At 34.6% G+C, this 25660-nt stretch overlaps 2 protein-coding genes across 11 annotated transcripts; one reads left to right on the top strand and one right to left on the bottom strand.

Annotated features, from left to right (window-relative positions):
* Positions 1-13775: 13775 nt before the first annotated feature.
* Positions 13776-19181, top strand: LOC107928725 (ankyrin repeat domain-containing protein 13B). 5 transcript variants are annotated; one of them, XR_005920642.1, is made up of 4 exons: positions 13776-14179; positions 14799-16455; positions 18010-18438; positions 18953-19181. XR_005920642.1 is itself a non-coding variant. In XM_041104557.1 (3 exons), exons 2-3 carry the CDS (start codon positions 14863-14865, stop codon positions 18361-18363), a joined length of 1947 nt encoding a protein of 648 aa, XP_040960491.1. In that variant the 5' UTR covers positions 13780-14179; positions 14519-14862; the 3' UTR covers positions 18364-19181. The 5 variants fall into 5 exon arrangements, 1 of the variants encoding a protein (XP_040960491.1); XR_005920643.1 differs by having other exon boundaries at positions 13780-14179; positions 14519-16455; positions 19002-19181; XR_005920641.1 differs by having other exon boundaries at positions 13780-14179; positions 14519-16455; positions 18987-19181.
* A 1547-nt stretch (positions 19182-20728) lies between these two features.
* LOC107928760 (uncharacterized) lies at positions 20729-25142 on the bottom strand. Of its 6 annotated transcripts, none has more exons than XM_041104551.1 (9): positions 24852-25142; positions 23767-24277; positions 22892-23286; positions 22501-22750; positions 22236-22398; positions 22029-22131; positions 21737-21865; positions 21329-21544; positions 20729-21216 (listed from the first exon to the last, which is right to left on the bottom strand). In XM_041104551.1, exons 2-9 carry the CDS (start codon positions 23996-23998, stop codon positions 20938-20940), a joined length of 1767 nt encoding a protein of 588 aa, XP_040960485.1. In that variant the 5' UTR covers positions 23999-24277; positions 24852-25142; the 3' UTR covers positions 20729-20937. The 6 variants fall into 6 exon arrangements, with proteins under 6 accessions (XP_040960485.1, XP_040960490.1, XP_040960489.1 ...); XM_041104556.1 differs by lacking the exon at positions 24852-25142 and adding an exon at positions 24524-24814; XM_041104555.1 differs by lacking the exon at positions 24852-25142 and adding an exon at positions 24576-24814.
* Between the last annotated feature and the right edge of the window lie 518 nt (positions 25143-25660).

Genomic DNA, 25660 nt, shown 5'->3' with positions numbered 1-25660 from the left:
AAATCAAAAAAATTAGTAGTTGAGTAATCAAAATAGAACGGAAGTGACTAATTTATATATTTTGAAATGGGCCAAATTAGCAGAATATGCTAATTTTTTTTAATTAGACCTTTAGGCCGTTTTAAACATTAATTAGGGAAATAGGTCGTTTTTACAAAAGAGAAAGTGAAAGCACCCACAGCTGGGCGTGGGGCGCTTTCACTTTCTCTCTCCAAGGTTAGGGCTTTTAATTTTTTAGGGTTAAGGTTTTTAAGATTTTTATGGGTTAGGGTATTTTAAAAGTGTTCAGGGTTTTCGACTGAAACAATGAAAGTTCTTAGGTAGTTTTGAGGCGTTGGAGATTTGATAATGCCCATCAGTACACATACATTTCATATGTCATGGCGGGATAGGACCATCACCTTAAAAACTCATCGTGGGGAAATCAAGTTTTAGGGTAACAATGCTTGATACAATCAGGGGGCGAAGTCTAGGTGGAGATCCCAGTTGGCAGCTGTGATGCGGTCATGGGTTCGAGTATAACCGGGGGGCTAGGTGACGACCATTACACGGTCAAGAGTTCAACCTTTTTGGATACCTACAAACGGTGCCTTATATATACCATACATAAGATTGAGGCCATAATCATATATTAAAACTCTGGGAACTTCTGGTGTAATCAACGTAATTTTTTTCTCTATTTCCAAGAATCTGGTATTTTTAACCTTTCATTCATGTCCGAAGGCTGGCACTGAGGTGGATACAAGAGGGCTCTTAGGTGGAAAGTAGATGTTCTGGCATAGTAGAGGTCAAACTCGGGTTGGTACGGCAGCAGTTGTAGTTATTAATGGGTTGTGTAACAACGACAACTGCCGTCGCCTCGAAAGGAGCATCACCTTTATTGTATCGCAAAGTCGTTTTTCACCTGAGAGTCCTCTTACGTCTACCACGGTGCCAACCTTCGAATAAGAAAGAGGTTAAATGTACCGCTTCCCTAAAAATAAAAAAATACACTGATTATAGTGGGAAGCCTAATATTTTTTTCGTATGAATATGCCCTTAAACTTTTGTATGGTATTTATAGGGCATCATTTTTGGGTATTCGAAAAGATTGAGCTCGTGGCCTCGTAATGACTGTCAACTGGCTCCTATTTTATACTCTGATCCATTACCGCATAACGACCATCGATTAAGACCTCCACATCGACTTCTACCATTGACTGTAGAAAGCAAAATTACCCCATAACCAACTTCCCTAGGACAAGCTTCAGAGGCAATAATCCCATCTCGGTGCAATATATGAAATGTTGTCGGGAAAGCTTCTCTTTTGAGCGATCTTCCTTTAACAAATTTCCTTTCTTCCGAGAGTGAAAGTACCTTTCCAGATGCTTATAGAGCACGTCATATAGCGCAGAATCTCTCGGGAGCACAGGCGTGATGAAATTATATGAGCTCTGCATGCGTTTTAAAAATTATTTGCACCATACAATATGTAAAAAATATGTGTATTCATAAACATAATTCAAAACACGTATTCTCTTTCTCTGTATATAATTCTCTCACAAAAGGGGTGTAATTTTCATAACATAGACAAACATCAAGTTAATATCAAATAGAAGAACCTTATGTTGTGAGAGTTATGTGTACTCCTTTGGACAACTCTCTACTTATTTTTTTACGTTTGCTTATCCAATTCGTGATCGATAGTAAAATGAATCGACGAGTGAAATTTGTTACATAATACAATGGTTAAATCTATAATACAAAGGTTGGGGTGGTGTTTGAGGAGCGAAGCCTGTGGAATTTACGTTCAATAGTACCACTCAAATGCGTGAGCTACAGAACAAAATTAGGAGGAAAGTAGGTGGATAGGCCCAGGAAAGAATTACAAGGTCACAATGTAGATTTATTTCTTCCATTGACCCATATGAGTATGAGTTATTCGATGTGATTAATGAGACGCATCTCGAGACGACCATATCATTACACATCTTAAGCAGAAATGTTGTTATTGAGTTATATGTCAAGTTCGCCGATGTTGATGGATCTGGCCCATCTTCGATTATTATCGCAGCGAATACGGGTATCGAAGTTGAATCAGAAAGTCTTACTACACGATTGTGCAGTAGGTTTTTTAGCCTACTACAAAACAGCTACTACGATGTTCCCGAAGCATTTATGGGTAGACACACATTGGTCTCCAGCATCGATCTAAAATTTGAGGGTTAGTACCAGTTAGGGTATCAGCATAACCTAAATTTAGATACTTTGGGCTCGACATTTAATCAGTGCGTTTGATTTCAACTTTGGCATTGGATCAATGTTATGGGGTGGAAGAACTTATACCGGGGAATCATCAACGTACATTGGGCATCAACCCGTTGAATATTTTGGCAGACACATGAGTTACAAAAGAACCGATAACCTACTTCTTTCAACGGGAGGCGATGAGGGTACGTTAAATTCCATGCTCGAAAGAGACAATGAAATCGCGAACGAGAAAAGAGATGCATGTGAGGAAGAAGGGGTTACGGACGCAAACAAGGGGGAGGAGTTAGAACCTTTGCCAATTCAGCTGCACGATCCGAAAGGTTCAGAAATGGCACTATGTTTTGAACCAAATCCGGTTATAATAGAGCTAGAACTTTGCGAGTCTGACGATGACGTTTCAGACAATGATCCAAATCCAGATACGTAATTCAGGGCATATAAAACTCCACCCCACATGAAGAACATCGACCTATCGGTCAATGTTGGTATAGAGTTTTTGCGGCTTCTACAGAGAACACCTAGTCATACAAGCACATATTGTGATTTACAAGTACTGGAAGTTCGAACAAAATACCCCAATAAAGATGTTTTTCTTGCTGCATTGAAGTGGTACAGCTTCAAGAACAACGTGGACTACTACATCATGAAGTCTCGTTCTGAGAAATTCAAAGGAAAGTGCGCAATAAAGGTTAAGAAGTGTAAGTGGAAAATTATGGTGTCTTACTGGAAGAAAACTGAGATGTGGATGATAAAGATGTATTTTGGTCCCCATACATGTGTTGCAACAAGTGCAAGTCAAGACCATCCAAGGCTAGACTATGATATGATTGCTGACATTATTCTACTAATTGTGAAGGCCAGTCCCCAGATTCAAATACTGGTGCTGATTGCGAACATATATAGCTACTACTAGTACACTCCAATGTATTAAAAAGTGTGAGTTACAAAATAGAAAATAATGGAGAAGTTGCATCACGGATGAGAGGGTTCGTATAACTATTAATGGAAATGGTGTCAAATATTAGATCGGTACGTACCATGTTCTGTAACTGATCTTGAAACCCGCCTAATATACTACAACGATCAGTTTGTCCCTAGAAAAAGAGTATTTCACTAGTTTTTTGGACCTTTGATCAATAAAGAGAGGCATTTTAGCACTCTAAGCCTATGGTTTAAATTGACGGCACTTAGCTATATGGAAGGTATCAACAACGTCTGTTGCTTGCCGTTGCTTAGGACAGTAATCGAAAAATTCCTCCTATAGCGCTCACAATAACTCCCAAAGAAATGGTAAATGACTGAGATTTCTTCTTGAGTAGGTTGCATTATTACGTTTGCTCACATCCCGACATATGTGTTATATTGAACAGGGGACCTAAAATACTCTCGGTAATTGATGGTCATGGAGCCCTTTAGGATCACACTCATTATCAGTATTGTATATGGCATGTGGGATCCAACTACCATTAAAAATATCTTTCGAAAACTAAGTGAGATCTAATCATCGACATGGGTTAGAAGGTCGAACTAAGTATTCACTGTTAATCAAATATTCATACCAGGTTATTTCATTCCACTAACAGTTGGCTATTTCTCAATAGGTTATGAGCTTGTCCAACATCGATTCCATCAAATGTTGAACAATCTAAGCACCATTAATGCCTACAGTGTAGAGTATGTATTGAATATATTGTTCGAACAGTAGAAGTAGTCGTATGACGGGGGTCTAAGATACGAGTACTTGACGTCAAACTTGGCCGAGTGCGTCAATTCCATACTGAAGGGGACGCGTCATTTGCCGGTAACATTAGTTATTAAAGAGACATACTTTCGACTGGTCGCCTTATTTCTTAAGAGGACGACGATGTATGCTAGACAGATAGTAGGCTACGATACATTCTACAATGACGTGATAAAAGAGATTCGATGAAATACAGTGAGAGCGAACACCATGTATGTAATGCACCACTCATGTCGAAATCTTAATTTTTGAGTCATGGAGCACGTTAGGCCTGACCAGGAAATGTTAGGCGCATCCTATCATGTGAACCTAATGGAAAGGACCTGCGATTGTGGGAGGTTCTAAGCTCTTCGATTTCCATACGCATATGTAATTACCACATGTGTGAACATATGGATTGAGTACGCACCTTACATCAATGACATCTACCGACTAGAACGCATTCATAGTGCGTGGAGTCCTGAATTCCCATCCATCCAAGATGAGAGCATGTGACCACTGATTTATAACACACAATTGGAGTTGGTTCCAAACAATGACTTACATCGCATCTCGAAAGGTCACCCAAATTCCACCCGGATAAGGAACAACATGGATATTTAGGAGAGAGATTGTCAACAGAAATTATGCGAGTATTGTAGAAACCCAGGGCATATGAGGACAACATGTTTTCTGTACAGGGATATGTTAGGGCGTCAGCGTTAATAATATTACTTTCTACCTTTATATTCATTAGCGTGCTTCATGTATTCCTTTTAGTTCAATTTGTTATTTATTGTTAACTTACACATTACTCATGATAGATAATAATAATAACAAATGTATTGTTTGAATGAATAACCTCAATTTTTTTTATTTATGATATATTTATATTTACATCACAATATTTATAACAAAAAATACACTCAATAGTGTCGTTGGGGAGAATGTGTGTCGCAAGGCGGTGGACGACGGTCGCATAGAGGATTTCCGCATGGAACTGAATTTACAACTGGAGGTGCATCCGGAGGTGCAGGCCTATAGACTTCATCGTCTTTGTCATTGTCGTCTAAATATGTACCTATCACTACCCCTTGGGAAATCGTTTATTCAGGTTCGCCAGAGTCATCATCTTTCTTCGTAGTTAATTACTGCGTCGTCATTGCCTGCAATTGTGTATTCGCCACTCCTGTGTTCGGTAGTTGCAATAATGAGCCACCTCGATAAAATAGTAATGCGTGTGATGTTTGGGTCAATATAGACATGTAACCATAAGGTACCCTAAATCCTGGGTACATTAGAAAGGTACCGGGTATTGACATCGTTATTCACTGTTGCATGGGCGTCTGCATTAGTATTATCATCAATGGCGATGCATACGTCAACCTTTGTCCTAACATGGGGTTCGACATCGACATCGGCATGGGTATGTAGTATGCGGGGGACATCGGTGCCCCAAAATATATACTTACGGAAATAAAATAATTAACTAGGTGCAGTGATGGTCTGTAATGCGGTGGTGCTTGCGAAAAAAAATATGGTTATTGAATTGAATGGGAATAAGAGGATTAAACTAACCCGGATATTGCGTAGCTATAGGCGGCTCATCTTCTCCCAAAGCTGATGATGAATCTGTTGTGGGACCAAGTCCCCTCCTATGTTACTATGGAGGTCGGCATTAATTTTTCAATCGAATTTGCCTACTACTCGCCTCCGGTGGTAACAAATAAGACTTGCCGACGGTTTTAAACCATGTTAGCTAATCATCAACTGCTGTCGTGTCCACCGAGAAAATGGTTTACAAGCGGGTATGGATTCTATCCTACGATCCCAAGTTTGGATGTGCTCATTGTGCTTTTTTTTCCAGTTCTCGTCGTTCTTTCCTCGCATGTCCATATTGTGTAGTTCCTTCATGTCTCACGGTGGCAGTGAAATTCATTGCCTATACCTAAACTGTCGTAGAATCCAGTCCAGTTCGTGCATTTTCACTGCCGTGTACACTATTAACGGCACATTCGCGTCCCACATCTCCCGATTGTCTAACACTTCTGGCAAGATGCAAGACATGATCTCGGGGTCGGTGTACGACATCCATTCAAATTAAAGAGTAGAATTGTAAATATTGTTACGTACAGATTTTTTTTAACGAATCATTGCGTAATTAATATTATTTGAAAAGGATAGGTAATTAACCTCAGTTTTCGAGCGTTGATCTAATAGTAGCTTAACTTCTTCCAACTCGTTGGGTAGTTCCACGTAACTCGGCCTACGGTTCCACCTGTACAAGTGATATATTAGTCAAAACATATAATAAATAAAAACATTTACTACACAAACTACGCATTTATTGATAAATGATGTTTACTCTGTAATACCCCCAAAAAAATTTTTACAGTAAAATATTATCTTTGATATAATAAATAAGGAAATAAAGCGACAAAAAGGTGAAATTTTGAGTTATGTCAACATTGGGAAGTGTATTATGACATTAGTTCAAGAAAGGATTAAATCGTAAAAGTGAGAAAATTTTTGTTGCCCAAGAGTAAATACTCAAAAATTGAGGGGTTAAAGTATAAATATGAAAAATTTGAAGAACCAATGGTGTAAATATTTTAAGTGTGGAATGATCTAAAAACTAAGTAAAATGGATGGATTAGGACTAAATTGAAAAAGATGAAGAATTTTAAGGGACTAAATTGCAATTTTACCAAATTAAGTGATGACTCAAGGATGGAATTTTAAAAGATCATAAAGGGAAAAATGGTCAATTAGAAGATAGAGAAATCTAGAAGATAATGATGATGTTGGAGATATTTTAGATTAAATAAATAAATAAATATTAGTTTATTAGTATTTTAATTTAATTTTTAATTGATATTTTATTATTTTATTATTTTATTATTTAGTATATATATGTGGAATGAAAGATGAAAAGCAACCAACCCACCATCTTTTCCATGCAATTCACGTTAGAAGAGAAGAGAAGAAAGAAAGTTTTGCTTTCTTTACAATTTAGTCCTTCCACCAAAAATTCACTATTTTCATATAGAAATCAAAAGAATTTCCATATCCATCAAGAGAGAAAGATTACAAGGAGACTAAGGGGAGCTAGAATATCAAGTTAGATTCAAGAAATAGAAGCTGGAGGAGAGAGAAAATCAAGTTAAAGATTGAAATCAATATGACAATGTAAGTACATCAAGATTTTAGTATATTTTTAAGTTTGATATTATTGAAAAAGTATAGAAATGATGTTAATGTAAAGTTTTTGTATATATGGTCCTATGTTATTGATATGTTAGTGAAGAGAAAATAAGAGAAAGTGATGACAAATAGTGTAGAGAAGGAAAATACGGGTATTATAAACATGGTAATAAACATCTTGTGCTAAAACTGTTTTGGCCAAAACTGTTTTGGCCAGCAACAGTAGGCTCACTTTGAAAAATTTCAATAAATTATGAAAATCGAATTAGAGTATGAATAAAATATGAAATTAAATATTATTTAGTCTAGTTTCTCATAAAAGAAACGATGTAAGTAATGGAATTGTAAATTATAAGATATAATAAATTTTGTGAGACAAGGTCAGAATGAATTCGGGTTCCCCTGTTCTGACTTGGAAAAATAATTAAAAATTGTAAAAAAAATAATTATGGGTTATAATTTATATTTTTAAAATCATTAATGAGTCTATTTTCAATAGAAACAAACGGGGACATCATCTGAATTCTGTACAAAGAGATAATTAATTTTTAGTGAAGAAGGGTTGGAATTGTCAGACAGCAGAACAAAGGTGACTTTAATGAATAAACTGTACTTATTGGTTGAACCAAAAATTATGAAAATTTTATGATAAGAAGATATGTGAGTCTAGTTTTAGGGAAAATTATCGTATCCTAAATTGGAGTTCCTTAGCTCAAGATAAAAATAATTTAGTGACTATGACTAAAATGAACAGCTTTGAATAAATTTACAAGTAAATTGTGAAATCATAGATAATGTTACTTATATGCATGTTATATAAATTAAGGATGTGGAATGGAGAGGATGAGGAGGAAAATATATATATGAATATTCAGTTAGCATGGATAATTTGCACGTTTTAGACTCAGGGACTAAATTGAATAAAAGTAAAACTTTATGGGTAATTTGTAAAAAAATATCAAAAATGACCAAATTGCATGAAATGAATTGTTCGATCATTTAAATTAATAAATTGAATGAAATATTAATTTAGATCAAGATTTGAGTGGAAATTCGAGAAAAATGGAAAATTACCAAAATGTCCCTGAATTTTGATATTTCTACAATTTAGCCCGGTAAGTTCATGTAACTTGAATTATATTCTTAAATGCCTGAAATGTTTGTTATTGATGTGAATATGATTTGAATGTTCATTATATGAAAATTGATGAAACATTGATATATTTGATAAAAAGGGGAAGAAATCCCGGTTGAATGGAAGAAAAATTTAATGGATCTCTGAAAAGGAATTGGCGGATAAAACCATAACTGGGTTATGGCACTATGAATGTAAGACCATGGTCGGACTATGGTAGTGTTTATATGTGCAAGACCATAGTTGGAATATGGCACTAAAGAACAATGTACTCATATCCGTAAGTCGTTTTTCGATTCAGAAAGTAATGGTAAAAGACTTATGTGATTGAATTGAAAGATTTATAGATTATTATTGGTATTGATCTGAAATAAATATAACCCTTGATATTTAAATGATAAAACGGGTAAAATCCTGAAGTGAGATAACATGAATTTGAAATGAACTATTGCTGGTATGTACGAAATTCATGAAAATGATGGTACATGAAATATCGAAATAATGAAATGAATGATATAAGTCTATGAAGAAACGACAAGAGAATAATATGTATCATGACATGTAAATGTATGATTATCTTTAATATGTTGATACAAGAAAATTATGCATGATGGGTTTATATGTAATGTGTGCAAGTACACTAACTAGTATTCTTGCTTGATGCTTAGGCAAGTGCCAAGCTATTGGTTGAATGGTATTTTGATTATTTATATAATGCATTGAATTGGAAAGTATTTAAGTAAAAATATGCTAGCACTCACTAAAAAGTGGTAAAGTTTAGATTATACAATTTCTTATGAAATAACTTATCATGTGATCAATTCGAAAAATACTTTGGAAATGCACTAGCTTGTGACTGTGGTTGAATGAAATATTTATGACTTGTGTGTCACGCATGTAATACCTAAATTTTACCCGGCCTACATGAAGAAAGTAAAGCAGTCCAGATTACAAGTGGGCCCATATGGCCCAAACTGAAATAAACCAAACTACAGAGGCCCAAATACAGTGGCCTAAAACAGATTCAGGAAACCCTAGGGTTTTAGGGGTGAACTTGCGCCGCAAGCCAAGCTTCGCCCTCCGAATCTCCCCCGATCTTCGTACCTGCGCATCAAGAAACGAAATAGCAGTATATGGAAAGAAAAAAAGATTGCGAATTAAAGAAAACAGATTTGATTTACTTATGATATTGTTATTTTGGCTATAAAAAGGCCATTAAGATACTGTAATCGGGGGCCGAAAATCAATAAAAAAAGAAAGCTATTATTTTTGCAACACAGAGAGTTCAAATAAGGGGAAGGGCATAAACCGATTCAAAAGGTTGCTATTAACAGTTTTTTATCTATTGTTAGACTAGATTCATTTTATTTTTTTATTTGCATGCGAATAAATTAAATAAAAAGAAGGGAACAACCTGTTTTCGATTTTGAAACGGCGCGGAGACGATTGAGGGAGCCATTCCTCGTGTCGATGGTCGGAAACCGAAAGGTTCCGTGATTTTTCGTTGCTTTTTCTGAGGTTTTTTGAAACTTTGAACCCATATTTGGGTTTAGTAAAGTCAAGGGGATCGAATAAGGCGTTTTTCTCTTTTTTAGCCACCGCATACGGCGGTGCCGACGCCGAAGATTGGCGACCGGCGCGGTGGCCGATAGCCGAACTGGACGCCGGAGAACAGAGGGGCTGAGAGTTTTTTTTTAAAGGATTTTATTTTTTTTAAAAAAAATATGTTTTAAAATGAATTTTTTAGAGGAATAGGGGCTTTTATATGGGACCAAAACGGTACCATTTTGGAGAGCCCCCAAACGCCCAAAACGGCGTCGTTTTGGGGAGGCCGACCCGAATTCGACCCGACCTGGCCTAGGATCCCCGTGTTTTTGAGCGGAGGGGTAAATTGCGCTTTTAGCCCCTCCGCCTTTTAATATTTTTGCAATTAAGTTTATTTTGTTTTTTAAAATTCGCTTTTAATTTATTTTAAATTTCAATTTGGTCCCTATTGAACGACGCCGTTCAGAGGGAAAGGGAAAATTGCCCTTCCAGTCCCTCCATGATTATACGCACGTTCAATACAATCCTTTGGCCTTTATTTATTTGTGGATTTACCCCAGATTTTTTATTTGCAGTTCAATTTAGTCCTTTTTTTTATATCTTTCTTAAAATTAGTTAATTTTAATGATGTAATTATTGTTTTTTATGTAATTATTTTTTTAACTTATATATATATTTATTGTTTTCTTATGTACATACTTATTTTTTTTTCTCTCAACTAATGTTTTTCTCATATTTATATATACATATATTTTTTATTTAATTAATTTTGATAATGTAGATATTTTTTAATTATTTTTAATATATTTTACATGTATATATATTCATTTTTTTAATGACTATTCTATTATATTTATATATATACGCATATACCTATGTTTTTTTATTTATTTTCAAAAAAATGTTTAATTACCTACTTATATTTTAACACATATTTTATAATTTATGTATATATGCATATATTTATATTTTCTTTGGTTTTCATAAATGCATTATGCATTTTATATATATATAAGTTTTAATAACCCAAATTTTATATGTGAATCATATTTATATTTTAATCTTCATAATTTCTATGTGTATACTATATACCTTCTTTTCTTTATTTATTTTGCTTGCTTTCTTCATTCGCTATTTAATTGTGTTTACATTTATATTTTTATTCATTTGATATTTTGCATGTCGTGGATTTTTTTTTTTTATATATTCATTTCGTTTATTTATTTTTTTATATTATTTATATGTCATTGTTGTATTTGTTATTGTGACATTCATACATACAATATAATATTATGTCATCTTTTTACTCGAATTTAAAATAGAACTTTTCAAAATAGAGATAATACTCGTATTTAGGATTTTCAAGAAAATTGAGCCCTAACGTATTGGGTTCCGATTTTCTTCGTTAAATCTAACAATCTAGAATTGCTCTTTGATCAAAAAATAAAATAAAATGAAAAAGCTTGTTGTTGGGAATTTAATATGTTGTGCCCTAACGCATTGGATGTGATGTATTGATTTCTCGAGACAAAGATTTTTTATATATATATTAATAAAGGAAATATTCAATGTTTGGGATGTTGAGAAATTGTGCCCTAATGTATTGGGCTGCGGTTTCGTCATAAATCTTAAACAATTGAATATTCTTTTAAATTTTATCACACAAATCTTTTGGACAAACTCATCTTGAAAAAATAAAATATCGTGCCCTAACGTATTGGGTATGATGTTTTCTGTTTCAAAATGAGGGAGTCTTAATAAATACTTTAATTTAATTAAGGATCGCATTTTTAACTCTCGACGTTAAGACATTAATTAATCAATTTGGTACCAATTTTTGGGCGTTACGAGGGTGTTAATCCTTCCTCGAACGTAACTGACTCCCGAACCCATTTTTCTAAAAACTCGTAGACCAAAGTCATTTTAGGTGATCCAATCACACCTTAATAAAAGATTGGTGGCGACTCCAAATTTCCATCGACAACTAATTTTTATTTTTTCCCAAAAAAATAAAAATGGTTTCGACAACGCATATGGAATAAGCGTGGAAAGTAAAGAAATGAAAATGAAAATAAAGAAATTATGAAGAGTTGAAATTATATAAAATCCTACTAAGCTTGGGATAATGTGTTTAAGTGATACTGTGGATTTATTTACCTTGTAAGTTGATGAATATAGCTTCATGGGTATTGTGGTATCAACATTGGGTTATCCATGATATGTATAGATTTCATATTTTAAAGGAACTAATATGATTAAAGACTACACGAGCTTACGAAGCATTCATTGCTTACGCATTTGTTTTTTTTATTTACCCTACAGATTATCAGAGGCTCGATTGGGTTGGAAACTTTTCGGAGATATATCACACTATCCATTGGTTTTATCGGTAATTTTGGATGATTTGATTCTAGTTATAATGACATGTATAAGTTAATTTAGCCAACGTTGGCTCATTAATATTTTGATTTTGGTTGGTTTCAAATATGAATGCTAGATGAAATGAGATGTCTGAAAATTAATTTGTAAATTTCGATGATGCTCCGTAACCTTGTTTCAACGACGGATTCGGGTTAGGGGTGTTACAACCTCATCACAAACGGGAACATATATGGGTTAGTCACTCTAATACGTAGAAACAATATTCGCCACCAGGCCCATTCTGCAACAACAACAGGCAACCACAGATCGACATCTTATCTTATTGCGTTGCCCGACAAAGCTCCCGGTATAACGTGGGCAACACAACAAATCCCTAACTTAGTTTTACACAATCAATGAAATGTAGAAGCCACCTTACATGCACCAAATTTCTAAATTTATCTGGCATTAAAATGTTCTCGATTAACCTCATGATGAATGCTCGGGCATACTGTTGTATGACCTCCTCCGTTGCGTCGTCGGGAACCTTATTGAAAATTTTCTCCAACCAGTTGATCAATATTCGACCACCTTCGAACTTGTTCGGGACCTTCCCCAACATTACGGTGCAGAGGTCCACTTTCCCCCGAACCACTGCTGATCCAGTGATAACTGACCCATCACCAGTAGACAGAGTTGTAACGCTATGTCCTCAACTGTGATTGTACATTCACCGTATAGAAGGTGAAAAATGTGTGTTTTGGGTCTCTATCTTTTCACCGACACGTTGATTAGTGTGGGATGAAATTTGCAGCCCCCTTGCATGCGAGACGTATGTAAGAATCTAACCTCCTACAGGTACCCACGAATTTCAGGGATCAAAGGCTCTCCCGTATTATGTATGAACGCCTCCAACACACAATTATCTGCTTATTTATAACATAAAAAAATATTTAGATTAGTCAAAAAAAATTTAACATAATTAAAAATAACGAAAATTTTAAATTTCGTCTTACCATTGCTAATTGGGTAGCAAAAATATGGTTGTCGAGAAATTGATCCCAACAAATAAAATACAATAAAACTAAAAAATTAATATTTTTAAATGAAAATATAAATAAATATTGAATAAAAAGCTTGAGAGAGTTAAGAGAATTTAAGAGAGGATGTGAATAAAAAAATGAAATTTGGAGGTATTTATAAGTTAAAAAATAAATTACTGTTGAGACTTTATTTTATTTTTATCATTTGGCGTGACAACAATAAAAAAGTTGTTGCATTTTATCGTTGAGGGAAAACGCATCTAGTTGAACACGCTTTCTGTACATATGCAGGAAAGTGTGTTTAGCTAGGTGCGCTTTCACTTTCTTTCTCCTAAAACCGACATATTCCCCTAATTAAAATTTAAAACGACTTAAAAGCCTAATTAAAAAAATTAGCATATTTTTAAATTTAACCTTTGAAATGTACTAGGATTAATTTATGTATTTTATCAATAGTGTGCCTAAATACAATCTTCCTCTAATTTCCATACTTGGTACCGATTCCATTATTAGTAATGGCTTCTTTCGTAACCAACAAATTACCGGAATTCTGTTATAAAGAGGGAAGCATTATTGGTTTCCCTCCAAAAAAACTCATCTCTCTCATCTTCTTCTCTCTCTTCTAAATTCTGTTGGTTCACTTGAGGCTGCATCAGAGAGAGATCTGAGCTACGTATTGAATTTTGAATGAGGACTCGTGCTTTATAGGCGAGTCTATGTTTCGAAGATTCAGATCCTGACCCGTCGGATCCTGTTTCCTCAAATTGACGTTAACCGTCCGATTTAGCTTCCCCCCCCCCCTCTTTCTCTCTCTCTCTGAAGTTTCAACTTCCACGAAGCCAATTTGAGAAGGAAAACTTTCTCGATCCGGTCGCGTTTCGGATATTTATTTGGATGCTGCGCCTGCACCTGCTTCTTCAGGTTTGTGTTTCTTTCTTTCTTTCTTCTTCTTCTTATTATTTTTTAAATTTTGTTTCTTTTTTGTTTGGCTGCCTGGAAAATGAACGAAAGTAAATGTAGAAGGAAGAAACATAAATGAATATTGTTGGTGGTTATTGGAAAAAAAACGTGAAATTTAATTCAGTGTAAACTAGTGAAAACTTCTATGTTTGATTTTCTTTTTTCCCTTGTTTTTCTTTTGTGAAAATTTCATATTCTGATGTAAAAAAGTAAAAATCAAAATTCTTGTGCTAATATGGAAATTTTACTTATTGAAGCTCATTTTTGTTTACTTCTCCTTTATGGGGATTGCATATACAGATTTGTACTCCGTGGAAGCTTTAACTTCTTTGTAAATGGAAGGATAAAAAAACGAACGTCGTTTGAGCAGATGTAAAGAAGTTACGACATTGCCAATTATTATTATCATTGTTAAACTAAAGCTAGTATTGAAGTTGCATAGCAAAGCCTAAAAGCCCTGAGAAGTAGTTGTGGAACCTTATTAAAATTTGGATCGTTTATCTTAAAATATAGCGTTTTGGAGAATTTGAGATTAAGGTGGGAGTGTATTTTTGTTTATTATTTATGTTTTCAATGATAGGGCATTTTGGACATGGAGGAAACGATAGTGTAGTAGCATAAACCTAAGAAGAGAGTCAAGTATAATGGAGGATCCTTCCAAGTATGCCCATAGTCCTGCTCATTTAGCTGTTGCTCGCCGTGACCATGCCGCGCTTAGGCGTATTATCTCGACACTCCCTCGGCTGGCTAAGGCTGGTGAGGTTAATACTGAAGCTGAATCTCTTGAGGCTGAGGAACGGGCTGATGCTATCTCGGCTGTCATAGATCGTCGTGATGTCCCAGGTAGGGAGACTCCGCTGCATTTAGCAGTGCGATTGAGAGATCCAATCTCAGTGGAAATTTTGATGTTGGCTGGAGCAGATCGGACTCTTCGGAATGAGCAGGGTTGGAAAGCTTTGGAAGAAGCGGTTTGGACAAGGGAAGAGGCTATTGCCATGATCTTTGCTCGACACTCAGAACCGCTTGCCTGGGCTAGATGGTGTCGCAGACTTCCCAGGTTTATTGCCTCATTAGCTCGAATCCGTGATTTTTACATGGAGATATCTTTTCATTTTGAAAGTTCAGTCATTCCGTTTATTGGGCGCATTGCACCATCAGACACTTACTGCATTTGGAAGCGGGGTTCAAATTTCCGTGCTGATACGACACTTGCTGGATTTGATGGGTTCCACATTAAAAGATCACACAAAACAGTTCTCTTTCTAGGGGAAGGCTACACTTCTGAGGATGATAACCTTTCTCTTCCTGCAGGCTCTTTAATTGTTATTTATCATAAGAAAAAAGAAGTTATAAATGCCTTGGAGGGGGCTGGTGAGCAACCAACTGAATCAGAAATCGCTCATGAAGTGCGAAAGATGTCTAAAACTAATATGTATAGGCCTCGTATTGATGTCGCTCAGGCTGAGCTTGCTCCTCAACTGAACTGGAGACGACAAGAGAGAAGTGAGATGGTTGGAAACTGGAAGGCTAAAATTTATGATATGCTTCATGTGACATTCAGTATGAAGTCAAGGGGAGTTCCTGGTGCAATGACTGATGAAGAGAGGATGGCAAATAGCGGTGAAAATAATGACTATGATGATGTATTGACAGCTGAGGAAAGGATGCAGTTGAATTCGGAGCTTCGTAAGGGAAATTCAGATGGCTTTTGTGATGATGATGATGATGAGCATGGATTTGTTGACTGTCAAGAAAATGGTTCTTTTGACTGTCAAGAAAATGGTTCAGCTGGTGCCTATGAAAGTGTTGAATCAAATGGTGTTGCTAAGGAGAAGAAGAGATGGTTTGGCAGGAATAAGAAAGGCTCAAAGAACGGTGATAATCCTGATGATTCAAAGATTGGAAAGTTCTCAAAATCGGATCCAGGAGGTCGCAATCAGAAGCAAGTTGATAATCGTAGATCATCGTCTGAATTTGCGAAGGAAGATGCTATTGATGGCAAGAAGCATAAAGATAAAAGCAGCAAGAAGAAGAAGAAAGGGGGCAATAGTGATGATAAACATGGAAATGAGATTAAGAAGGGTGTGAGACCTGTTTTATGGCTAACACCAGATTTCCCTTTAAAGACAGAGGACCTCCTGCCTTTATTTGACATATTAGGCAAGAAAGTCAAGCCTATAAGGAGATTAAGGGAGATTTTGACAACTAAACTGCCACCGGGCACATTTCCAGTCAAGGTAATTTAAGACATAAAGCCAACAACTCGAACAATTATCTTACTTTATGGTAAAAATCCAGTTTAGCTTTAATTGTATGCATAAATCATGCTTTTATTTTTATTTTTATGTAAGTGCAATTTTCTCTATTTACTTTATTTATTCATTTTGTTGTTGGAACAGAAGTGATGATAAAAGATACTAAAGTAGAATTGAGGCTTCAAAGTTGACTTAGAGTGGAAGTCAAGTCTGAAAATAAAGAGCTATCAATATCTTTAGGCAGGAAAATATGCCTTGGGTTAGAGCAAATACTTAAATTGCTATGAAGAGCGCTTTGCTGGCCTTACTTGCTTATCTCCAGTGATCTAATCTCCTCAGTTTGTTCACATTAATTTTAACAATATCAGGGAATGAGTCCATTAATGGTATCCTTGGTCCTATGGTGTTTCAAATCCAAACACAAAGTTTTGTGATGATTGGAAATTAACTTGAACGAGTGCTGAAGTAGGGACCTGTTTTTTGTTAACTAGTGAATTGAGGTCTGGAAGTGCAATAGGCTGTTAGCCTGTTGTTATTTGAGAAATACTTTTATTAAGGTCAAGGAAACCTTAAGGGGATATATACCATAAATCCTTCTTATGTTACTAATGGTTTAATATATTTTTTCTGGTACAAAATCTTAGGAGGGTTGGCCATTACTTGATGCCTTTGGATCTAGGCTCGTGAAAGCTTAGGTCTAATATAGGAATTGATAGAGTGTCTTGTCATTTAATATTTGAGAGAAGTCGCTTTTTAAATTTTGTTTGGTAGAATGAAAATAAAATTAAAGGGTAAAAAAGTAAGAAGATGAAAAATATAATTTTGTTAGTAGGAAAGATGGTAGTTTTATCTTTATATTACTTGATTTGAAAAAAAAAAACATTTGAAAAATATATAATTTTAAATTAATATATATTTTTTCTTCTTTTTTTTATCATTTCAATTTAAAAAAAATTAACTTTTATACGAAATTGATTATCTTTTCTATTTTCTTTTTATTCTTCCACTTTTTTACCCATCTAAACATATCCTTAAGTTGTTATTAGGTTTGCCATATTGCTGGAATCTGCCCATAACTCTTCATTAAAACACGTATATATGATTCTGACATCACAAATCATGGTTTCGATAGTTATTTACATTTCTACATCTGTATTTCTGGTTCAGGAGGCCACCTTGTTGTGAATGAACCAGATGCAATGTGCATTATTAGTGTGGCAGCAAAATACTTCCCTATTTCTTCTTGCCAGTTCTATTGTCTTTCCTTCTTAAAGCGTTAATGTTAACTTTGAGAATGCCCATTATGCTAAAAGATCTTCATTTTAAATGTTTGTCTGTGGAAACTGTTATGCAAGCATGATAGAAAGTGGTGATGACTTATGAGTAGGGAGTAGTGTGTAATATCATAAAACATTCCAAACTTGCATCTCAACAATTGTTATTGGGTTGGTTTGTGGTTACTGTAATTATTTTACAAAAGTTATGTATTTAAGTTTGGAACATATTCATATTGATGTATCATGTTCCTTGTTCTAGGTTGCCATCCCTATTGTGTCAACTATTCGAGTCCTTGTGACTTTCACTAGATTTGAGGAGCTTCTGCCGATGGAGGAGTTTACAACACCTCCTTCCAGCCCGGTTCATTTCCAGGATTGCAAGTCAAAAGAATCAGAGGGTTCAACATCATGGACTTCATGGATGAGAGGGAGTCGTGGTGGCCAGTCAAGTGATAGTGATAGTCATGACGAGGTTGATCCTTTCCACATACCAACTAACTATACCTGGATTGATGCTAACGAACAAAAACGCCGCATGTTAGCCAAGAAAGCAGAAAAGGCACGCAGGCAGCAGCAGCAGCCAAAGGTGGGAATGGAGGCCCGCAGCAGGTGAGCAAAGAGGTGGAAGAATAATTACAGGATCCCGGTTGTTTTACCCTTTCAGTAGCGTCTACAACAGATTGAGGAGGTAAGGTTCCTGCCTCTACACATCTGACCACATTCAACCCATCAATTTTTTTTTGAAAGAATGACCCACAAATTTTTTAAATATTTATTTTTTTTAAAATAAATTAATTTATATGAAAATAATTTTTTTTCCCTATAACTAAAATTCTAAAATCTATAATTTTGTTCTTTTAACATTTAACATTTTTCTCTCAACCTTCTTTTTATTTTCCCTCATACAGACTCTCTAAAATATTTATAACATTGACGATAGAAGGTAATTTAATAGTTTTAATATATGAAAATTTATCATGAATAATGGGTGAGAAATTTACAAGCTATTAAAATTTATTTCATCTATTTTTTAATTATTTTTAATATTTTTTATTAATTCTACAATTAATTATATCAAAAATTGATTTATCGAATATTAGTATTTTGCATTAATTTATGTGATTTTTTTAATATTTTAATTTCTTTTAGTTTAACCCATAATGTAAAGTTTTTGAATTCACCATTGCATCTCACGTTTTTAGTATTTGGAATTGGCAAAACGCGACAATTAATTAGCTGAACGATTGGTAGGAGGAATCACTTCGATTAAAGCAAGAAGAGCCTTGTCTTCTTCTGTCGAATCTTTTATGTGATGTGAAATTAGAGAGGGACCAAAATCTCCTGGTTTCCTTATTAGCTTGTTTCAGTTCTAATTTTTATTGGACATTAAATCTTTGCATCTAAGTCCATGGTCGTCAAATGTTCCATTTTTGTGATTGATATTATTTTTCCTCTTCATAATTCATTTTATTTTTATTCTTATTCTTATTTTTTTCTCATTTTCTGTTTCATCTAAAATAAACCACTAAAAGATTTGAGATAAATTTTAAGCTTAACATCTTAAGCTATATTTGATACTCGAATTTGGATGTGAGTGTCATAAACATTTAAACTTAAAAAAATGTTGAGTTTTGTAGATACTTAATTTTTTTGAGAATAAAATACTAAATTAACAAATTTAATAAGAATTATCAATGATGATAATATTTAGATTAATTTTTTTAAATAGAAAGATTGAATTTTAAACAAAATTTCAAATTAGGGATTAACAACACATTTTTTAACCCCATAATTCTTAGGCCCATTTATTTTGCACTCCAAATTGGGGTTTTTAATGGCTTTAACTGGGTAACTTGCTTAGGCCAGGTTTTCGGATTTGTTTTGAAATCTGGAGTTGGCAGAGAGAGGCTTCGAAAGTGTTGTTTTTAAATCTGAAGAAAATTAATGTTTTCATATCATTCAACTGTAATTCACATCCTTGATTAATCGGCTTAAATCAAATGAATTAGAGGTGAAAAACAATTTTATTATGTGATCGGCTCCTCACCGGTTTGATTCTTTTTTTATTTATTTAATTTTAATATGATTTAAGTATTTTAATTTTAAAAACCTGTATTTAGTTTTGATAATTACTTTTTCTTAATTATTACATTAATTTAAAATTTAATTCAGTATTAGAATAGTTGTGTTGCTTGAGAAAATCACATTTAAAATAACTCTTTTCAAAACAATTTCTATTTAGAAAAAATGTCGCCGAGAATATTTTTCATTTAAGAAATGCTCTAATTTATAACAATTGTTGTTTAAGACTAGCTCTTGTTTAAAACATTTGTCATTCAAGAACTATATTCAAAACTATACTCATTGAAAATAACTTTTATTTAGAGCTATTGTTCTTTGAGAATAGCCACTCTCGTGGGACATCTTTATAGAACAACTCATCATAAAATAAAGATTATTCGAGTAAGTATATTTTCAAGAGATGTTTTGCATGGTATTACTTCACCAAGGCAAAAGAAATAAAGATAATCCCGAAATATTTCATTCCATTCTACTTGTTTGCAACGATTTATTTTCACTAAAACCCTTCAACAATGTTAATTTTTCTTTTGCCTGAACATTTTTGTGTTTAAAAATGTTTCAAACATCATTCCTTGTACATATCTAAGAATGATGAAGAATGGAAATAAAGTATAGTTGAAACTATTCTAACAAGTGGTGCTGCAAATAGTAGGATGTTGGAATTGCGTTTAATTCACCATTTCTTGGGATGTGATTGGAGATTTCGTCTTCAACATATTTCAAGGGACCACAACAAAGTTGCCATATGATTAAACTTCCAAATTTATATTGCAATGAAGTGCAGATTGTTACAGAAATTCTGGTGTCGATAGAAAATTTACTCAAGACAGATATTGATCCTTTGGCTAATATCGTTATCACATTAGTGCTGTTTTGTTTTAAAAAGAACAAGGAAATAAAGTAAATACTCGTTTAAAGTTGGAACATGAAACCTATCCAATCACTTTGTCTAATTTTTGTGGTAGATACGTTGTTAGTGATCTCTTTGTTCATTTAAATATGTACAAAGAAACACAATATTATTTGAAAAATGGCATGCATGAACAAACTTAATAGCTGTACATTGTTGATCTAATACTACATGCCTACAGTTAACCAGGTTTCTCTACCAGAACCTGTCCTTGTTCACGCTTAAATACCCTGCCATTACTTTTCCACCAGTGTTCCTCATGCCATCTATAAGAAAGCACCATGTCGATCCCAATGCCCCGATAAAAAAGTCCGATTCAACTGCCATCAAGAAATTAACAAGAGGGTAATTCGTGCTGGTTTTCCTTCCAAGGCTTGCCTCGTATGTAGCCATCGATACATTCCCGACTTGACGTGTCACGTTCGTGTAATAGAAGTTCCAATGGGGGTATGATCTCGTTTTATCAATCACTTCCTACAAATTTAGTTTTATACCATTCGTGACATTTAGATGAGATGCATGCACAACAGCAGCATGTTCATTGCTTTGTTTCTACGAGCAAGTAAACATGTTAAAAGTTGCTAACCTGCATTTCAGTGGAGAGCCAAACGTTCTTGAGATGTGGAAAATGCATCTGAATACGGTGAGCAAGTTCCATATATTCTTCAAATTTGACCACTTTCATTTCACATGCTTTGTCTCCCATTCTTACATGCATACTCAGCAACGGCCGAGGAACCCAAGGTCTATGATTTGACCACACAAATTCTTCAATTTCTGACTTTGGCTGGTTCGTGATCACCTGTTAATTAAAGCTCAAGTAAGTAGCAGTCCACAGAGAGTTTATAACAACGAGTTTGGCATGCATAGTAATAGCTCTTCTAAATACGTGCTCGAGGTTCAGTTCTTTCTAGTTAGATTCCCATTTACGTTACTTGATCTTAAGGTAAGGTTGGATATGGATGTAGGTCCAACACGGTTTAGATGAACATACCTTTGGCCAATCTCTGTCAATACTTGCAAGAACCATTTTTGCAGCTTCTTTCCCAAATGCAGCATGGCGAGCAACGTTCAATAAACCACAAGTGTACTCTGTTTGAAATCGCATTAGATATCGAACAGCCTGTTAAGTCAAAGAATAAACATGTTATTCCCATACGAAATAAGGCATGTGTCAGTCTATAATATATTTATAAACTATCTCAAACCAGTAACTTTGAAAACTTCATGTTAGATGGAAATCAACAGATGAAATAGCTAAACATTTAAATAATCTTAAGTCGTACCTGTGCTCTCCACCACCTTCGATCCATTTTATGGTGAACAGCAATTAAACTTCCATTTATATCTGTTGTAGGCTGCAAATAACTCCAAGGATCACCCCATACCCTGCATCGAATAGTGAAATCGTTGACCGAAGATACAGTAATGTTTTCTTAGTTCAAGTTAGTACAAAATTCTTACAAGCAAATTGCGAATGCCTTGAATCATACCTCGGAACCTTCGCTGTCCATATTTCCTTTGATTTATAACTATCTTTTCCTTTTATAGTTCCCTTTTCCCATGCCTCCTTGTTGGTAATAAGCTCAAATGCACGGTCTCGGCATTCCTGGGATGTCTCTAGGAAGAAGTAGCAAGACCAACTACCGCGCGATGCTATAATCCACAAAGCAAAGTAAAGCATTGCTGTTATTGTTAAGACAGTTCTTCCAGTTCCCAGAAAATTTTACACGAGCAGTAAGTTGTTACAGTTGATACCTTTACAACCATCATGGTCAGCACGATTGAAGTATCCAGTAACAAGCACCCTTTGCTCATTGATTGCAATAGCAAGAAGCCCTGCCATACCAGCAAGCTGAGCCCCGATGCCAAATCCAGGTAATTTTTCCCAGTCAGCCACAAGAAATTTTATGTTAGGATCATGGCAGTTTACCGGATGCTGATGTATCCAAATGTCACTTTGCACTTTCCTGGTAAGAGGATAGTTTTCTTCATCTGATCCCACAATCTGGAAAAAAGCAATCCCAATTTCCAGAAACAAATTAGAAGCAAAAATACATATTATTAATGTGTCAATAAACGCGAAACAAATGAATAATGTATGATCACATTTGCATGTGTCCAGGGATTATGTAGCTAAGTAACATACCCATGGAGGATAAGCACCATCAAAGACAGGTTGATCCTTAAAGCTTCTTAAATTCTCATCAGTTTCAGTTGCAGGATACATGTTCAACGAACCCTTCCAAGTTGTCCACGGAGGAAATCTCCCAGCTCCTGAACGTGTGTCGAGACGCTTATTCACTTGTGCACTTAATTTACAGTTCTCCAAATGAGGAGTATTCGGTAAACTTGATTTACTGAGTCCAAATCTTTTCGAGAACTCGCTTTCTTCAGGTTCCCTGTCAGCTAGTAAAGCACCCCATGCTTCAGTCAATAAAGAAACCCTCTCATCATCATCGCTCTCCGGTTCCCTTCCCTTCGAATCCACCCATCTCGCGGTTTCTTTTACTTTGGATTGGTAGTCCGAACTCGTAATAACATCTACATTTAAACAAATTCAAGTCCATGATTGCCAATTATTTTAAAGGTCACCAAAATTGTTCGTAATAATGGCGATTTTTGTCACTAACACACGTATTTGGACATGAATACGAATGACATTTAGGAAGTCCAAAAGTAGTAATGGTGGCTTCTAGCTAAAGTATGTTAAGTGAACAGAATTAAAGAACTAATCATGATTATTATTATCCAGAAACTTAGTCAAAAAGCAATGAACAAAAAAAGAAGTAAACACCAAAATTGTGCAACAAGTAATTCCAACTTTCAGTTGCTTCAGCAACACCCTTGGATCATATCCATCATCCCATGCATCAATCCATCTATCAAATCTTGACTCAACTTCACTGGGAATTCAAGAATCCCCAATTCTGCACTTATCTTATACCAATTATCTAACTTTAAGCCATAAAAATTGCAAATATTTACAAAAAAATGTAATTAAGAGTGTAAATTTTGACTTACTGATAATCTCAGAACTTGAATTCAATGGAGAATTCCCCATTGATAAGGATGAAAATGAAATCCCAGTAAAGCCAAAGGTACCAACAGAAGTAAGAACAGCCAAGAACAAAGAAGTGAGGCAAACTCCACAGAGAAAACCCACCACACAAATTTGGCATGGGAATGAACTTCCCATTTGCAGAGCTTTTTGTGAAACAACTCTTTCCAAAAACTTCTGGTTTGTTGGCTCCATCTTCTTCTTCTTCTTCTTCTTCTTCTTCTTCTTTATTCAACTTCTTTTCTTTTTATGAGATAGCCAACTAAGAATAGCAACTATGATCACATGAAAGTATTGAACTGACACAGAAAGCTTGAAAGTTGCTTTATGTTGAACCAATCAGAGGAAAACACAGAAAAAGAAGAAGAAACACATTTTACTAATTTGTCACTCTCAAATTCTCAACCATTCACTTCATAAATTAATTACACACTCCTTAGCTTTAGTGGTCCATCGCTATCTTGCTCCTTACAGCTGCAAATTAAATTGAAAATTCTCATCAAAATTGACTTCTCCACACAGCAAGTAAAATTTAAAAAAAAATTCAAGACCAAAATAAAGAGAAAAAAAAGCCATTAAAAGAGATGATTGATGAAGAAATTCAACAACTTACAGTCGTGTCTAAGTCCTGAGACCGAGACAGAACCATATAAAGTGATGGAACTCAAATAGGAGTTTTAAGAACATAAAAAAGAGAAAAAGAAAATTATAAAGATAAACCTTAAATTTTAATAGTCTTGATAAAAAACGTAAACAAAAGTGAGTAAATAACCTGCAAAAAGACACATGCCAAGTGATTACTACAAAACAAATGAGATGACAGAAGGTAAGTGTCTTTTACAAAGCATCTTCCCAAGACTAAACACCCCCAAACAAAAAATAGTAAAAAGTGTGTGACTGTGTGCTTTGTGGTTGTATGGTCATTATTTATTTCCAAAATTTATAGTTTCAGAAAAAGAACAGAGATATTTTGAGCAAAACCCAGGAAGAAAAGAACAATTTTTTTATCAAAAAAAGAAGAAGAAGAAGAAGACATTGGGGAACCAACCATGTTTTGAGTTCTGAAAGAACGAAAACACAGAAACCGACACGTCATATACTTGGACTGGTTTAAATGGTATGGTTACATTGGAACATTTGGTTTGAGAACTGAAGATGTGTCAGTTGTCTTTCTATCTTGAGAGGACGGGGGGGTTGTAACAAATGACATTAAACAAAGCAAAATATATAGGGTTGTTTTGGGGTGGGGGTCTGGGGCAGGTGAGAGAATACTCGCATATTTCGAGAGGGCCCCCCACAGTCTCTGGTTTCGTTATCAACATGTCATCAGCACAGCTCATTTGCAATGGAGAGTTACACTATCAATCATATCTTATCTCATGCCACTGTTGCCTTTTCTTTTTGTTAAATGAGATAGTAAAAGTTTTTTTTTTTTTTCTAATTATTCATAGAGAGTTTAATCTTTACATTTTAAGATCCGTATTTAATGTTTATTCTTTTTTAATATTTATATAGAATACAAATGATTAATTATTAAATTTAGTCTAACTTAAAAATAAAATCACATTTAATCCCTAAATTCTTTTTTTTTTCATTTTCATCTTTGAGTATTTTTTTTAGTTACGTTTTTTATGTTACCACAACATCACTTCAATTTTTTTATAATATTTTGATATTCTTTTAAATTTTTTGTAATATAAAAAGAACAAATGATTACATGGACTTATTTATAAATAAAGTGCCTTTAGTTTTAATTGGCACATGAGGATGTTCAAACATATGTAATTTATCGTCATTCTTATTATTATGTCTGTTATGTTATTAAATTCTTTAGGGACGTATTTTAAAAATATCCAT

The sequence above is a fragment of the Gossypium hirsutum genome, chromosome D11 (genome assembly GCF_007990345.1).
Source record: "Gossypium hirsutum isolate 1008001.06 chromosome D11, Gossypium_hirsutum_v2.1, whole genome shotgun sequence".
Lineage (NCBI taxonomy): Eukaryota > Viridiplantae > Streptophyta > Magnoliopsida > Malvales > Malvaceae > Gossypium > Gossypium hirsutum.
Note: the sequence above shows the minus strand (reverse complement) of the source record. Positions and strands in the feature narration are given on the sequence as shown.